The 17,231-nt window shown below is 40.9% G+C and overlaps 1 protein-coding gene across 2 annotated transcripts in view; it reads right to left on the reverse strand.

Moving 5' to 3' along the window:
- Positions 1 to 1,185: 1,185 nt before the first annotated feature.
- The window catches only part of Clic (chloride intracellular channel protein 5), a 33,470-nt gene continuing 17,424 nt past the window's right edge, over positions 1,186 to 17,231 (reverse strand). The window contains exons 2-6 of one of the 2 annotated variants that reach the window (XM_022066697.2): positions 8,069 to 8,211; positions 7,343 to 7,505; positions 5,618 to 5,792; positions 5,262 to 5,401; positions 1,186 to 4,405 (exon numbers count right to left, since the gene is read on the reverse strand). In XM_022066697.2, the coding sequence (XP_021922389.1) occupies positions 4,322 to 4,405; positions 5,262 to 5,401; positions 5,618 to 5,792; positions 7,343 to 7,505; positions 8,069 to 8,211 (705 nt within the window). In that variant the 3' untranslated portion in view covers positions 1,186 to 4,321. Of the gene's footprint in view, positions 4,406 to 5,255; positions 5,402 to 5,617; positions 5,793 to 7,342; positions 7,506 to 8,068; positions 8,212 to 17,231 lie in introns of both variants that reach the window. The other variant, XM_022066696.2, reaches the window with a different exon arrangement.

A 17,231-nucleotide genomic window follows, 5' to 3' on the forward strand; every position in this document is an offset into this window, starting at 1 on the left:
ACAGATTTACCGGCTATCGTCTGAAAGGGTGCAATGCATTTTGCTGGGATTTCTATCCCCAGCAGTCGCTTCAGCTCACGTGTGAAAGGGCCCTCAGCGTTGTCTGCTTACCTCCCTTTTCAACTGTCTGCCAAACTATGTACAATGCTGGCAACAGAGACAAGTGCATACCTAAGGGTTGTTGCACTGTATAATCTGGTAGAAGTTCAGAGGTCTTTGCTGCCTCTATCACCAAGGTCCTCTTGAAACCTTGGTATACTTCTTCCAGACTACATGGCACAACCCAGAAGACAGCCATTTTCAGACTCAACGCCACAGAAACCTCAAATCCTATCTTCATACTACTGCTTACTGAGACATTTCCATACCACTGTGCACAATTACCTTGTCTTCTCCCTCTCTGTAATACTTAGTAGAGACCACGGGGTTATACGGGATCAGATCGTCTTGTTAAGCAAACAGCGCTTGCGAGTCATTTACCATCCAAGGAGTCCTAATTCGCATCACTAAGATTTAGGACATGAATATCAGAAAGATTATCTGAGACTAACACTGACTCAGAATGAGTGCCTTTTTCTCCCATTTACTTACTCTGTTGAAATAACTTTTTACGAAAAAATTTTTACAAAAACTTATATTTTGAATCCCTGCTTATTGCTCCTTACAATGTCACATCCACACCGTGAATTTTCCCATCCATTCTCATTCGAGAAGCACCACATATGGAACATAGCAGAAACACACGTGACAAACTGCCATCTTTTGGGGCAATCACCATGATGACAGAGGCAGCAAGTGCCTCTGAAACATTGATGAACTTCTACCAGACAACATGGCATTACAAACGAGACACCTTTAACGCACCACTTCGGCACCCAGCCATTCGTTACCATTTCAGTATTCTTATAAATGTAGATTTTAGTGCTCTGTTAATACCACCAAAAATTATACTTGCAAGCCAAAGCGGAAAACACTAACGACAAAAAAAAGCTCAAATGCTTTTACACTGCTGACACAAGAAATAGATAAAACATGATTAAACCACACAGACATTTCAAAGTACTGAAAACCAAAAGCGTAAATATCTGCTGTGCTGCTATAAATAAAGTCATGTTCTTTACAAGAGATGATAAATAAAGTATTATGAAGGAGCAGGTGAAGGCCAAGAAAGTGAATTGCTTTCAGTTCAAGATTATAGTTATTATTATTACTATTACTAATATAAAGTACACAGAAGAGACAGCATTGCAAGCGAACGACATTTCTGCTGTCTCATGAAACTTTTCACAGTTAATTTCTTTGCGTGATGCATGTCACTTCAAAAAATAATTTTACAAAAATGCATTTTTCAGCCCCAAAAAAAAAGTTAATAGAAGGAAAACAAAATGGCAGAATTTCACTAAAAATCTGTCATTATTAGGTATATGTATTCTTGGAAGGCTTTGGATATATAAAGCGGAGTGACCCACTTGTGCCACGACCTAAAATGGCCAGGACAAAAAAAGTAAACTGTACCTTTGCTGTTAAGTTTGTATGACCTTGAACATTACAGGTAACATGGAAGGGAATACAAACTAGTACATTAGCTGTTTAAACACTTACCTACACTTATGAACATGTCAACTGCTGAATAAACGTGTTGAAGCCTCACCACAAATCATTGTCACAAAGAAAAAGTGAGCAAGGGAAGCGGTAGTGTTGTGGGGGTACCTCTCAGTGCCAAGACAGGAGCAGAAGAATCGCCATCCGTGCAGTACAACTGTTACCAGACACTTTACTCTATATAAAACCACACAACAAATTGAAATGCTCCACCTCTTTGCACATCATTCAACCGAGCAGACTCAATCACGTGCACAACTCTGCCCAAATTTCTGAGCGACAAGTGCTCAAACATACAATAATCATTTGTACAATTTCACTTCATCATTTCAAATGCCTCCATCAACGATTTCAACTTATATTTACAAAACAAGATATTTAGCACTTCCAAAAATGATAAAGAAACAAGAAGTTCCACATTTCCCTCTCTGTAAACACGGACACCAAAATAAAGCATCGGTATTACACTGAAGCTCAAACTCTGGAAGAAAGTGTGTCCACAGTTACGCCAAGTATTTATGCTGGCCTCTAGAACTTTACTGCTTCTAGATTGTTCTCCCTTTTCATTCATATGGTAATTTCCTGTATTAAAAGTACAACTGTCAGAATCGTAACAATTACATCTAATTTATGAACTGAATAATAATTAAAGTTCTGGGAATAGTTGATCCGAATGACGCCAACAGCATCGTGCTCGCGCAGTTGGAAGCTCTCCGTGATGTAGCTGCGAAGATTGAAGCTGTCTCCCATCGGCAGAACACGCTGCAACTCTGGACTAGTCTCGGTTCCTTCCTCCATTATCTTTTGTTTTACTCAGACGTTCGGAATCCTCGACTATAAAATGATCAAGAAATGGGGTACCTACTGTAAATTGCGCAGGTTTTTAGCTAATTCTGTTTCTTATGTAAGAGGTGGAATTATATATGCACATAATCCTGATAATTTCTGGATCATTTTATAGTCGAGGATTCTGAACGTCTGAGTAAAACAAAAGGTAATGAAGGAAACAATCAGATAGTTCAAGATAAAGGAACCAAGACTAGTCCAGAGTAGCAGCGTGTTCTGCTGATGGCAGACAGCTTCGATCTTCACAGCTACATCACGGAGAGCTTCCAACTGTACAAGCGCGATGCTGTAAGCATCACTCGGATCAACCTGTTCATATACCATTCCCAGAACTATCAGAAGTACAAATAATACAAAACCAATACTTTTATAAATAAACCAACAAAATTCAATGCAGGCTTACACAAAATCAGTAAAAATATAGCGTAGCAATGTTACATGAAATCATCAGTGAGACCGGTCACAATACTGCACATTCTAATATTTACTAACTACTAAATCATAATCAAAGAAGCAACTTGAAGTTAAAATGGGTGATTATTTCTTAAAACCAAGACGATTAATCACGCATCATATTTAAACTCGCAAGAAGTACCCTCAAAACAAGGCTTGAATCACTTCCAGATGAAACCAAAGGAATATTTAAAAAAAAAACAGCACTTGAGCCAGGTTTCCTCTATAAATCAAGACTGTAACTACAATGTTCTGCTATTACAATATCTTTGCTACGTTAATTTGGCAATGGACTTGGTTCATACAATGATGGCAATAAGCAAATTTTTGTTTGAAAATAATTGTTTTTCACGATAAGAATAATCTCACACTGATGATCACCTGGTATCATTAATATTATTCAAAATACAGTTATAAACTTGTGCACAGATAGGCGAGAGGTTACTCAGATCATGTACACATCATTAAAAGATTGATATAACATAACCTTACAAAACATATATATTCCACTGTCTGGCAGAATTTTTAAAAGAATGTGCCTCGGTTATGCGAGTATATATGATTACACCGAATGTACAGTTTATGGTTTAATGTATTTCACAGATAATGACCAAAATGGAGTTGTAAAGTGGCATATACAAAGAGTTACAACATTTTTCTCTGAAAAAACAGCTCGTCCCTTGGAGCAGCAAGACGAACAGCTACGAAAACAGTTACAATTTTGGAAATGTGCAGGGATCGAGTACCAAGAGCTAGTTGTTAACAGTTCGACGTAAACCTCCATCGATCTCAATACAAAACTCTCATCAAGCTAAATGCAACAGTTAATTAAAATCGAACAGACCGTCATTTCTAAATCCCAGCGCAAGAAGACTGTGCATTTGAGACTAGAAAGACCAAACCAAGATCTTTATAAATGTAAGTCATGAAAATAAGGGATGAACATATTCAACACAGCTTTCCAACAACGTCATTTTGAACACATATTCTCTCTTTCAAAATCTGTGTTTTAGAGGAATCTGAAACTATTCTTTCTTCCCTCTTTTAAAAGTTTATTGATTTTTATCTGAAGATTTCAGAGCCAATCATCTTAGGACGAAGGCATGGCACGGTTCTCTTCTCTGCGGCAATCAGATTCACACAAATGAATGAGGAAGCATAAAGTTAAGACGTCTTATATGAAAGATGCCTGGTTCTGAAATCATCTTGTCTTTACTGGTGTAGATGTTGTCACTGTCAGTCTATGATTTAATCCTCTTTTCTATATAATTTTATTACATTTTTAAATGTGTTTCAAGATCCACAAATCTAATTGCAAGAAATGATGCGGATCTATCCATTGCACAGCACAAAAAGATCTTCCTAACATGACAGTGGCAGCAATGCCAAAGAAGAGGCAAACTCGAAAGATAGAAGTTAGTTAGTCTTCGGTTGCAACGGATACTGGAATTGATGTGGTGAACGTTGGTGTCTCCAGCTCTTCATGTTTCTTCATTTTCATTCCCTGTAACAGATAAAGCATTATTCATACCATGCACACCACATAACCAAATGAAGTCCACTGGTAGCCAAGAACAAATACACAAACTGGAAATAGCAGCACCCATTCTTCAAGTGCCTGAGCACTGCGGGTCCCAACTTTTCGTTGGTTCGATCTATAGACATTCGGTAGGAGTCCTTGGACGAGGGATTGGCCCATCACAAGGCCTCTACCTGTACACAGGACAGCACAATGCAGAAAAACGCTGACAGACATCCATGGCTTGAGTGGGATTCGAACCCACGGTCCCAGTGACCAAGCGGCACAAGGAACACGCCTCATATCGCGCGGCCATTGCGGACCCCAAGATTTATACAGAAACAATTTATGCTTTAATGTAAACTTATTAATGTTCAAAACAAAGGAACAAGCCATGCTTTGGTAACAAGGGACCCTCGTAACATTCATATAAAGCGGCCCATCCACGTATGAGTCTGACTTGCGAGTCTGGGTCGGCGAGCTTGACTTGTGAGCCGGGCTCGGATATGGTTTCACCGCACATGCATAGCAGACTGAGCTCGTGACACCCCCACAAACAAACAAGTTTGGCTCAATGGAACCCGAGCCGAGCCGGACTCGCAAGCCAGACTCGTGCGTGGATGGGCCGCTTAAGGTTAAGTAAATTACAGTATAAGCAACAGAACATAGAAAAAAGGTTGGCTTTTATTGCAAAATCAGGTGTTAAGCAAACAAATATAAGAAATACCTTGTTAAGTTCTATGGATTAGCTGATGTAGGATTAATGATTTTTCACTGTACGTAAATTAACGGCAATGTGAAACTAATTAGTATTGTTAGTAGCTGGAGTACTGACCCCCACCTGCTGCAGCTTGTAATGGTTGATGATGTCCTGGTCAGCTGGGCAGCTCTGGGTGAAAGCGTCCAGCTGGTACATGTGGTACATGTAGTGCCATAGGTGTTCCAGTTCCACGGGGATTTCAAAGTCTAGGAAATACTTCCCTGCTCAACACAGAAACACACTTTAATTATATCTGACTTCTACTGAAATTCTGAACCGCATACGGCACTTAAAATTAAATGACAAGGCATGTATTGCAGTTCCTCGTTTTCATCAAAACCAGCCGCGATATGCAATTGACTGTCACCCTGATGATAAACACAATAAGCGCCTCTGAAACATGACTCAATTTCTACCAGACTAAACAGTTCAATCACCTGCTACCCGGATGTGTTGGAGGCGTGGCATGAGCTCACAGTCAAAGCAGCACATGGTGTCTCCTGTAAGGAAGCGGGTGCCCTTTCGGCCCAGATGCTCATTGATCTTGCGCAGATGTGACATCAGACTGTTAGTTTTAGTATCATCCTTCTTAAGCAACATCAGCTTCAGTTTCTGGAAGCAGAACACAAATGCCAATCTACAGATACCAAAAACACATTAAAAACTAATGAATTCAACAACATGGCTCTCGTTCACAGCGGTGAGTATGAAGATTTCTGTCTCCTGGGTTGCTGCGCTGTGTAGTCTGGTCGATGTTAACCAACGTTTCAGAGGTCATACTGCCTCCGTCATCAGGGCGATGACGGAGGCAGTATGACCTCTGAAACGCTGGTAAACATCGACCAGACTACACAGCGCAACAACCCAGAAGACAGAAATCTTCAACATGGCTCTTGGCATTATATAATGACTTCCCCCCCCCCCCCCAAAAAAAACCCTCTTAGATCAACTATAGTATGAAAGTTGACATGACAGATTAATAGCAAATAACGGACTTACAATGGGTTTACAATCCACTGAGAAGAACAAGGACATGATAAAGTAAGCTTAGTGACCAAGAAAAAGCACGTAAGCATGGGAAGTAAGTAAAGAAAGGACACGCCTCTAAAGAAAGTGCTTATGGAAGGACATAAAAGAATTGAAAAGGCATTGCTGTATGTTGACCCACCCTGGCAGAAAAATAAAAATATTACTTCCCGGCAATCCATTTCTTGTAAAATTCTCTCCATAAAACAAAGCAACAATAATTTCCAAATAACTCAAAGACCATAAATGAGTATCTTGAATGACAAAAATAAGTTTATACGAAATAAAAGGGTGTTAAACATTAGATTATAAGTGAGTGAAGGTAGGCTGGTAATCAAAGGACAGTTGGTAGGACTGAGTAACAACAGAAGGCGATAAACCAAGATTTTAGGAAATAGTGATGGATCAACGACATATTGACTGAAAAGATTATGGCAAGGCAAACAGACCAACCAATGGAAAATAAATAGGAAAAGAGTGCTTATGGGAACACAGAAAACAATTAAAAGGCCTTGTCGTAAAATAAACCGCACCAAAAAAGGTCAATGCCTATGTCGATGACGAAAATGTCACTTTTGCCTATGAATGATCCTTGTAAGACTATTTCAATAATATAAAGTAACATCTTTCAATTCTAAATGCTGAATATTCTGCAGAGAGAAATTATGTTTATACAAAATTTGCACATAAATCTACACTAAAAGGAAACTTCACAGAAAATGACAGTAAATCATATCACGAAGATACATTTAGGTCTGAATAAACGAGACAACTTCATAAGCTCCATGTGATAAAGCGGCGTGATCTTTTGCTACAGATGTCAAAAAATGTACGTGGGCAGCACAAAACATATCAGCAGTTTGCAGGATGAGAACCCCTTCTCTAAACAAAGACGAGTATCCAACACAGTAAAGCGGCCCATCCACATACGAGTCTGGCTCGGCGAGCTTGACTCGTGAGCCGGGCTCAGATATATTTCGCTGCGCATGCGCAGCAGACTCGGCTCCTGACACCCCACCCACAAACGAGTTTGGCTCGATGGAACCCGAGCCGAGCCGGACTTGCAAACCAGACTCGTACGTGGATGGGGCCGCTTAGGAGACATGAGACCTATTGGAAAACTGAGGTTGACTTACACCATACAGATTCTCGACAAGAGTGGCAACTTCTTTATCTTGCACGAAGAGATTGTGGCCACCAGGAACATTCTTCATGATGTGCCGTTCAATTTTCTCATTTTCCAGTACTGCGAGTCCATTGTCAATGAGAATAGGAGGAGGTGTCGCTTCAAAGTTTGTTCTGCAACATAATTTAAATCGTGATATCAGCCTCATAGCTTACACAAACTGAGCACGACGAGAAACGTCACACAGCGAACAAGCAAAAACTACAAGCTCTGGCTTCATTAAAGCAATAAGACGTCGGTGTGACGATAACAACATAAATCTCATTAAAAATAAGCAGAACTCCCTCAAACATGCAAAAACCAAGACAAAGATGTAAACTCTTCGGTCACCCAATGTAGATAACCATATTATTGATATTTTGTAAGTGCTTGCTGCCTTCATCATCAGGATATCCCAAAAAAACAGGCATCTTCATAGGAATCAGAAACCTCATCTAACTTCAATGTTAATTATTTTAAATCATTATAATGTATTTTGTTATTCTACGGTACAAAAATATCAACCATAAATATTACAGTGAGTGGTTAGAATCCCTGCTTTGTTTTCAGGACACACTCGGACCTCAGCTCACTTACCAGCTATCCTCGGTGAGTGAAAAATATTCAACAGTCGCTCTAAACACAAACATTAGCCAAAATGCAGTTAAAAAAAAGCAGGATTTCTGAAGTTACGAACCTGAAGTCAGGAGGTGGTTTCTGCATGTCAACTGTTGTCACTTTAAGGCTGATTGTTTTCAGTTCAGCGAGCAGATACAGGTCCATGAAGTATTCCTGGCAGAAAAGACATGCTCCTTTCCTGCGCCCATCTATTGTAGAAGCCTGCAACACACAACACCGAAACAATAAATGATCCCGCAAAACTAAGACTTCATTAACAGCAGAACCTAGAACGACCTTTTCTTAAATTGATTTAACTCCACAAAAGCTCTCAGTTCCACATGGAAGTTACCATTGGTATTACACTAATTTTCATTAAGCAGTATTATTTATTTTTTAAAAAGTAACTCTAATATGCCCCCACTTAATGGTACCTGCACCTTGTCGTGGTGGTGGGGCTTGTGTACCTCAGTGACCCCAAGAGCTACTGGTAGGGCCTCCCTAGCCAGATTGGTCGAGGGGGAGAGGTCAGACTAAGACAGGTACCCTGGTCCTCCAGGTTGGGGGTTGGTCGCAAGGCTGACAACCTTGCAGCGTAAAAATGAAGACGTTTCGAAACCTCGATCAAAGCCTCGGACAGACGGACCTAACAGAGGACCGAATGGAAGAGGAGAATTGAGGAGGCCATGGACCGAATACGGACCGGAGAGCCATAGAAGAAAGAACTCTAATATGCAGGGTCTTTCTACCAAAATTCATATATACTTAGCTGGTTAAGAAATTCCTTGATTCTATGGAACCTAAAAGTTCATTATTGTATTTAGAAAGACTCTCGCTAGATCCTACCCTGAATCAATTGAACATAATCCACTGCTTCACACACCAGATGCCAAGGAATGGAAACCAGGCTAACAATTACGCACATCAGCCTAGAGATGACAATCAAACTGGATAATCCCCATTAATCGCTTTCACACAACTAAAACAGTTCAGTCCTAATCATTTAAACATTTACATTTGTCTTCATCAGCCTCAAAGTTCTGTTGGACACAAAGTCATCGAAACTGATTTTGTGCGACTACGAAATGTCCCAAAACCGTTAATGTTGGCAGCACTTCAAGTTCTGGCCAAGAAAAAAACAGGGAATATCTCAATTACAACCTTGTAACGTAGTCCATCACCTGCGAGGAAGACCGAAGGGTAGTTTCCACAACCTCGTCAACTATTCTTAATGCAAACGTTGGGTTGTTCTTACATTATACGTGCCTTTCTACACTTTCAGCAGGTTGGGTATACAGACCTCGCTCATGTTTCAAAAATTAAAAACAAGGCAGGGTTGCAGCGTCATGTCTGGTAGAGGTCACTGTTGTCTTCATTATCAGGTCGATTACCCATCACCCTGATAATGGAGACAGCAAGGACCTCTGAGACTTCGGTAAACTTCTACCAGATGAAATTTATTATCGATGTTGGTAACCGTTGTTATAGCGCATATCCGGTGTCCCAGGTTTAACCACCATTGTGTTTTACAACGGAGATAATTTCATGCCTATGATTAAGATCACTATCTTCCTGTGAAGCCATACGTTAAATATTTAAAAGTTCCGTAAGCTACTTACGTAATATCAAGGACGGTTATGAGAGTTCGGAAGATTTGCAAACTTAACAGTGAACTTCGTAAACATAAAGATTGTAAACTCGAAAAGATAGGGCGAGATGAAGAAGTATAGAAATTTCCCGCTTTTATTTTGGTTCATTATCGTGTTCATAAACTTCCGGTGTCGTTTTAAGACAACGCAGCTCAAAATCGTGCACTTCCTCGTGCAAGCACTGTAACCAGATGCAGAAAACATGCTTTTATGCTCAAACCGGTAAGGAAAATACGCGCGTTCCTTGTACCACAGGACGCAGGAAGTCCCAGAGAAGCGAACCCTGGCAGATTAATTCGAATGCGAAGAACGTCACTGCCAACCGGGTTCTGGTTCCCTCTTATCACTTTCCATCAAACACATCGCATGCTAAACCAACAGTCAACTCTATAAATAGAGTTCCTACTGCAGCGTTTTAGGTGCACGGATCAAACTAATCCGACTCTACAGAAACGTAATGTAATTATCTGGCACATATTAAACATATTAGCAACTGCAAATATAAAGACGCATCTGATATTATAATGCCATGACTTGTGAACTAAAAGGCACGCGATGTGGAAGGATGTGGTCAACGTTCATCCTCTTTACAAGCCTGCAGAGTGGGATGTTGGTCTCTTTATAATAAATTGTAGTGACAAACACAACTTGCATTTTAAACAGCGTCTCGGAAAAGTAAATAGTGTACTATTCTTTGCCATAAAGATACATTAAAAACTTAGCACTTACGAGATATAAAAGTACGAAGAATCACAAATGCATATAAGATGTTGATCCACAATTTCAACACAAAACACAAGTTGAGAGACATCTCTGTTGTGGTTTATGAGGTTACGATGCAGTGAAGTCTTGTGAGTAGTTAAACATTTTTCCCAATAACCTACTACAACCACCATCTTCAATTTTGCCTTGAAGATGGAGGCGAAAGTTCATCCGAAACGTTGGAAACCACCTATAAGACTACACGGTGTCATAACCCAGTGAACCTCATTACAGATTTTCACCACCTTCAAAATTTCAAAGCTCGTAATTTGAGAGATCTAGGCGTACAACAGAAAATTCCAGTAGTCTGTTACGATGGAACAGAGTTTGAAGATCAAGGCAAATACGACAGAAATTCCCCCCGCGAAAGTGGTAACTCCGTCTTGTCTAAGGGAATCGAAACAGTATAAGGCAACTATAGGAAAGCGTGAATGCTGTAACGTTATCTACAAAGCTTTAACAGGATTTCCTCTCCTGCAGAGACAATTTATAGGATTTCAAAATTCTCAAGACCATGACACAATTCTCACTGTTATAAATACCTCCGAAAAAGAGGCGGCGAAAACCCACAACTGGGTTGTAGACCCAAGGAACAACAACAACAATAATAGTAACAAAATGTTTTACCATACAGTATATCTTTCCCACAACACTATCCTTTCAGTAAGTTGATCTCTTGCCCTCGGGGCCATAAAACATTGTTACTATCTTTGGTGTGGCGTTCAACTAAACTTATCTCTGGTACTCAAGACAAAAATAGCACCACAATAAAAACCATTACTGGTTTGTAGCGTGAGGCATTTGTGCTTCATTGCATCAGCGTTATGCTATGAATCCTAGAAAGATGCGTTATTATGAATTCAACTACAGTCGAATATGCGACTCTGCAGACCCAGGCCAGAGGACGGTCGACACGGTGGGGTGGACTGTCTGCACCAAAGTGGCCATTGAACATGCCCCAGATGACACAGTGAATACGGAGCAGCGGTGAAATTGTACTGGCAGGGGAGAATGAAGAATTCTGAGGGGGAAAAACCTCCTATTACCACTACGTCGACCAAAAACTCTACATGGACTGACCTGGGCGCAAATCCGCGTCTCCGTGACAAGCCAGCGACCAGCCGGACCGAAGGACAGAATTCCTGTGCCCTAACCAGACTTTTCAACAGCAAATCCACAGAACGGCACGTATACCAATTATGATCCAAATACCGTCACAAGGACACCGTCGTAGCTCACCACTCACGTCTGGACCTACTTGGACCGAACACTGGTAAGTGGAGTATCCAAAGGTCAAGTGCACGCACGATACAATAGTTACTGTCAATAAATATGTACAACAGGTCCAGAAAACATTAAAATCTTGTGTCCAAACACTCCCCCCCATTCAGTACGTACATAAATTACCGTCGCTCCAACACACCAGCAAGGCCCACCGAATCCCGGATGTCATGTATTCATGTCGCTTTCCTTTTCCGCAAAGTAACGCCATACCCGTATTTGGACAAATTCCAACCAACAGCCCAAATGTCAGAAGTCGCACACAGCACAGGACTAGATTTCTCCAGGTCTGGTCATTAACAAAATTTATAAACTTTCCTTCCTTGGGAATCTCTTTTCTATGGCCTACATTCTATACACGCTCATATATGTAGGTTTCGGTCGCCAAAGCTAAATTCGTAATCAAACATTTTGTTAAGATACAAACACTTAATATACGTATCGAACGACGAAAATAAACGACTGATGGGTGGTAAATCCATGGCACGAAAGAACTGCAACAGATGAGTTAACGTACCTTGGATTAGTATCACGTAACTTCTTTCTGGCCTGTAGGACTTCGACCCTGCATTTTAAATCCCATAAAAATTCCGTAACTACCACAGCATATCGCTTCCTGCTCGTCATTCTGCTTTCACTATAAAGACAAGCAGTACTGTGAAGCAGAATCGGGAGGTACCCCGTCTATCCTTGGCAAGACTACCGGTTATCCAGAGAGACGAATCCCAGGATAATGCCTTAAATTCGTTTGCAACTGCCGTCATCCAAACCGATTTGTACCCATCAACGTCCTCCCAACCAATCTGAGGCTATGTACTTGTACGAAATTTTAAACGCGCCAAATATCAATCGCGGATTCGTATGACGTAACTTCTTTCTTTAACTCCGGAAGTAATAGAATTACTCACCTCCTTTATCACCCCACCACGAGACCAATTAACAGCGCGCCGAAATATTCGGTGTCTGAGCATGAAATGCAATTTTCATTGTGGGCGCATTTCAGCGTTTAATGAGACAGGAGACGGTATCCTGGCAACAAATCACTGGTTCGTAAAGCCTTTTTTCCTTCGGTAAGTTATAATAGGTTAATTATATTTCTTCTAGCATCGACTTACAGTCAGAACTGTTCATGCGTGGGGCAAGAATCAAATACCAGAGGCCCAACGCCTCACAGAAGTTTTGAATTTAGATAAACTCTGAGGTGCATTAACTTCATGAACTGAAAGGATGCAAATCTGTCAGCCAGCCACTGAACAATATCATTGCTGGGTATTCCAGCCTTCCGTAGCACGCTCCCCGAATTTTTACGAGCCGCCACTGGACGACGCCTTGGGCACGGGAAACGGCAGTGAAATATCGTGATTCTGGTATTGTTTACAACCGTTTCCATCACGATCTGTAACTAAACGGCTGTTCTGTATTACACAAATACATGATACACATCCGTTTTATATAAAATGAAACTCCATAACTAAAAATACGAGGCCTTGACGCACACACGAATGACGCATGCAGATATTATAAAACGCGTTCAGCATTCTGGGAACGAAAACACACTGAGGACAGGATAGAGTAAAAGAAAGTGACTAAGCTAAACAAACGAACTGACTACTGCTTGTTGCGAAACTTCTTTCAACTTGGACAATCACGGACGGACTAGACTAGGACCCTGGTTAACGTATGACATCGAGCCACAAACACTGTCCAACTGACCTGACCAAGACGATACGATCATCCTCAATCCTGCCACAAAATGTTACAACACCTCAAAGCAGGGCACATTACTCCTCCCGGATCCCCTCAGTCAAAATTCTTAGAAATTCCACACATCTGATTCGACGCAGTTATGCAACGACATAAACTGTGTGACTAAAAAAGAATTATTTAGCAAAGTGACTATACGTCGAGAGGAAAGCCACACAAACCATTCCAACGTCAACAATGACGTAACATTCGAACCTACAAACCACAATGTGGGCGGCAGTTGATTTGGGAAATACACAAATGAATCATTCACAGCAAACAACGACCGCTCTCTGCCGAGTTGCTCCACAACTATAACTGAGGCTTCTTATCACGAGTCCACGTAGCACGTATGAGGAAAGCGAGAAATTCTCGCGGGAAGGAACCATTCCTAAGAGCTACATGGTCACATGATCGAATAGAGCAAAATTATTATTGCCAGAAACTGTGAATACGTTAACGATCATTTCACTGCAATCAAAATCATCAGAATTAGAAGGGATCCACTGTACATGACATATAACCAAACAACTTCAAAGATAAACGAAGAATCAAAGTACAAAAACGAGCTATCGCCAAAATTTGCAACTTTTTCAACAATTTTTCGTCAGGCTGAATAACGAAACTACGTGCAACAGCAGAATTTGTCACTGCCTGGGGGGCAGAAAAGCCAGAGACCGAACAGTCTGCAATATAAACACACCGTTTATACAAGCGTATGAAACAGCGCTTTGGAGTTTTTATTTATTTAGTGTTCTGTCTGACGACAGGCCCATATGAACAGGATCCTTCCATCCTTTTCTCGGACTGGGACCTCTTCATATACGTTCTTGGCAGATGATCCAAAAGTGGTTTGCCATTGCCTTCTTCTGTGTGTGAATGGAGTAATTGTTGGGATGCCACGGAGAAACCGTGGAAGCCCCCGGAGGAAAACTCCGTGTTGCCTAGACCACGGCCTTGCCCAACACAAGTTATAAATTCGGACACCGCCGGGAAACGAACCCGAGACCCCAGGATTACAAGGCCAGCGTTCTAACCGCTAGTCCAAGATTACACAAATAGAATTTGCGTCATAAAGACAACACATGGCTGCTTATATGACGGTGCTCTTGTAAAATGCTGGAGGGAATATGCCAGTCCACCATGCCACACGAACTTAGAAGAAGAGTTCTTTCTGCCCACGCATGTAGCGGCGACAAACAGCGCTTAAAACCATCACGATGGGGAAGGAAGTTCAAGAGAGGCGAAACACACACACTTGGTCACACATGCAAAAAAAAATAACTCTTGAGAGAGATTCATAAATCGAACGGTCTAAATGCACGCAATATCGAGCCTGTAAGTAGTTGTTCTGCAACACATTAACCAAATTTCTGAAAACATATCCTGCTGTCGGTTTTAAATTAAATCTAGTATTTTTTTCCTATTCTCATGCCTCATTCTTGACGGTTAATTTACTATCTATAAAATATCACAAATCATTAATAACTGCACTCATCCAAAAAAAAAAAAAAAAAAGACGTCACGTCAAATTTCTGTAACTGCAAATTCAGCTTTTAAGCAGACAGCGGACATACTTCTGTAGGAGACTGTACATGAACCACACCAATGCTGCAGTGAAAGTTGCTACCCCACAGACGAGAATCCCCAGATACTAATGGAGTAGGAAGAGAGCTAGGTCACCGAGCAAAGGGGGGCGGCGCTCGTCTCATTGTTCGAAAACAATCGCCACGGAAGAGAACGGATTTCTTTTCTCTTTTATTTCCTTTCATTCAGCTCCAATTATCTCAACGATTGAAAAGCGATGTGACGACCGCGGGGGTGGGGGAGGGATCGGAAACTTTTAAGGAACCTAATTATGCGTGGCTGTGTGCATAATAATGATTCTCAGACGTCTTCGGAAAGAAAAAATCACTCTGGCTGAAGTCCTCCCAATATGAAATGTGATAGTCGATAAACCTTCTATCTTAAGAGGTAAATACCAACCATAATATGAATTAGAATCATCCAGAATTGTGAAATACCAAATCAATTCAATATGGAATGGCCCTGTTACGTCTCAAAGAGAATCACTTCGGCAATGAAATATGCCAAATTCTTTCCACGTTAATCAAATAGCCTGCACATATTCACACCAAAATCAATTTTAAAACTAAAAATACCATAGAATATTTTTTCTCTGTTCATAAACGCAGTCAGAAGAAATATCTTCTTGAGAACCGTCTTAAAATCGTCCCAAACACGCAGGCTACATTACTTACATAGGCAAAATCCTCTTACATGGAAAGTGGCAACCCCTGAATGAATTTATAAGTCACTCATTTAAAACATTAAATAATTTGCTGTAGCTCGGTCATAAACCAACCAAGCATTTATATTCCTATCAAAATACCTGGATAAAACCAAATTTTGTATACTTAAATCCAGGGTCGGCGAAACTATAACTTCAGAAAATTAACACTAGGCACCAGTATGAGTAAGAACGTGCCCAATGTTGACACCGCTGACTTCATCACAGAAACATCAACTATTTTTATACGACAGCCAGGTACTGCTGACGGTACATTACAAAGTCGCGAACACAATTAATTCATTTCTTCTGTTTTGTCTTCATTAAGTCATATTTATGCTACCCCCCCCCCCCCAATTTGCAGCCCTAGGCGACCGCTTAGTTTGCCTAGTGGTTAAACCGGTCATACCTACATCTCATAATAACACAGGTACTCACCAAACCTGCCATCATTACTTATAAATATAGTTTAAAATAATTAACATCAATAGTTTCACAATCAGCTGATACTGACCTACATTCTGCTTTCACCCACACAAGTGCTTCAAGTAAGACTGGATAATATAACCACCTCAAGATCATGTTTCACATTTCCTATTTTGAGATTAATCATATCATCGTGCAAGTTTCAGTAACTTCCTCCAGAATGAATCCCACCTTCTGGCTACATCCAATTTTACACCGTGGCAATCGATCTCAGACTCCCCAAGATTCGCGTGTATATCAACTATGAATGAAAACTGCACTTCCATCCCTGATCTTTACAAGAATTTGTTGCCCTCTGCTAAGATCGTGTACTAACATTCAGAATAAAGTTGCTCACAGCCGGAGAAACAACAATACTGTATAACAGCGAGCACAATAATTCTTAAGTCCATAGTAAAACCGCCATAAGATCCAATAAGTTTCTTGGCTCACACAGGCGAAACGAACGCAACCCTCTAGCCTCCGCCAAGCTTAGATTAGTTGGTACATGGAACTCAGTATTTGAAAAGCCTCGTTCCAAACAGCTTCCATCAGAATTTACATTTCAGTCGTCTGAACTAACAAAACCAGTTACGACCTCAATAGAAGGACCTAAAGGTGCTTATACTATGTAAACGACATTTTTCACAGATATGCAAATGTTCGAGCAACAAATTTGTGGAAGTCTACCACGCCTTTAAAATTACACTACTCAAAAGGGCTTGGGTTCACTGACTACGTGTCAGACCCATGGAAACGCCTTCAGTGCGGGCTCTGGTAATTGCGGCAAGGTGCGAACAGATTAATACAGAGCGTCCATTCAAACAGAAACGAAGTTCGACTTACCGGAGACGTTTATACCTGAGCCAATGCCAACCTCATGTTTACTGGCATCAACACAAAAAAACGAAATTACTCTATGTACAGCTCGTTGAGAGCGACCAACAGTCCTGCACGCTGCTACTTCCGGTCCGTCTCGCGTATCACAGGCACCACGTCACTCCGAACTTGCTGTAGAAAAGTCACTCGTAAAGGAAGAAACCAACAGCTGA

The sequence above is a fragment of the Zootermopsis nevadensis genome, unplaced genomic scaffold, assembly GCF_977971745.1.
Source record: "Zootermopsis nevadensis isolate Lab colony 2312 unplaced genomic scaffold, Znev_1.0 Znev_ptg000030l, whole genome shotgun sequence".
NCBI lineage: Eukaryota > Metazoa > Arthropoda > Insecta > Blattodea > Termopsidae > Zootermopsis > Zootermopsis nevadensis.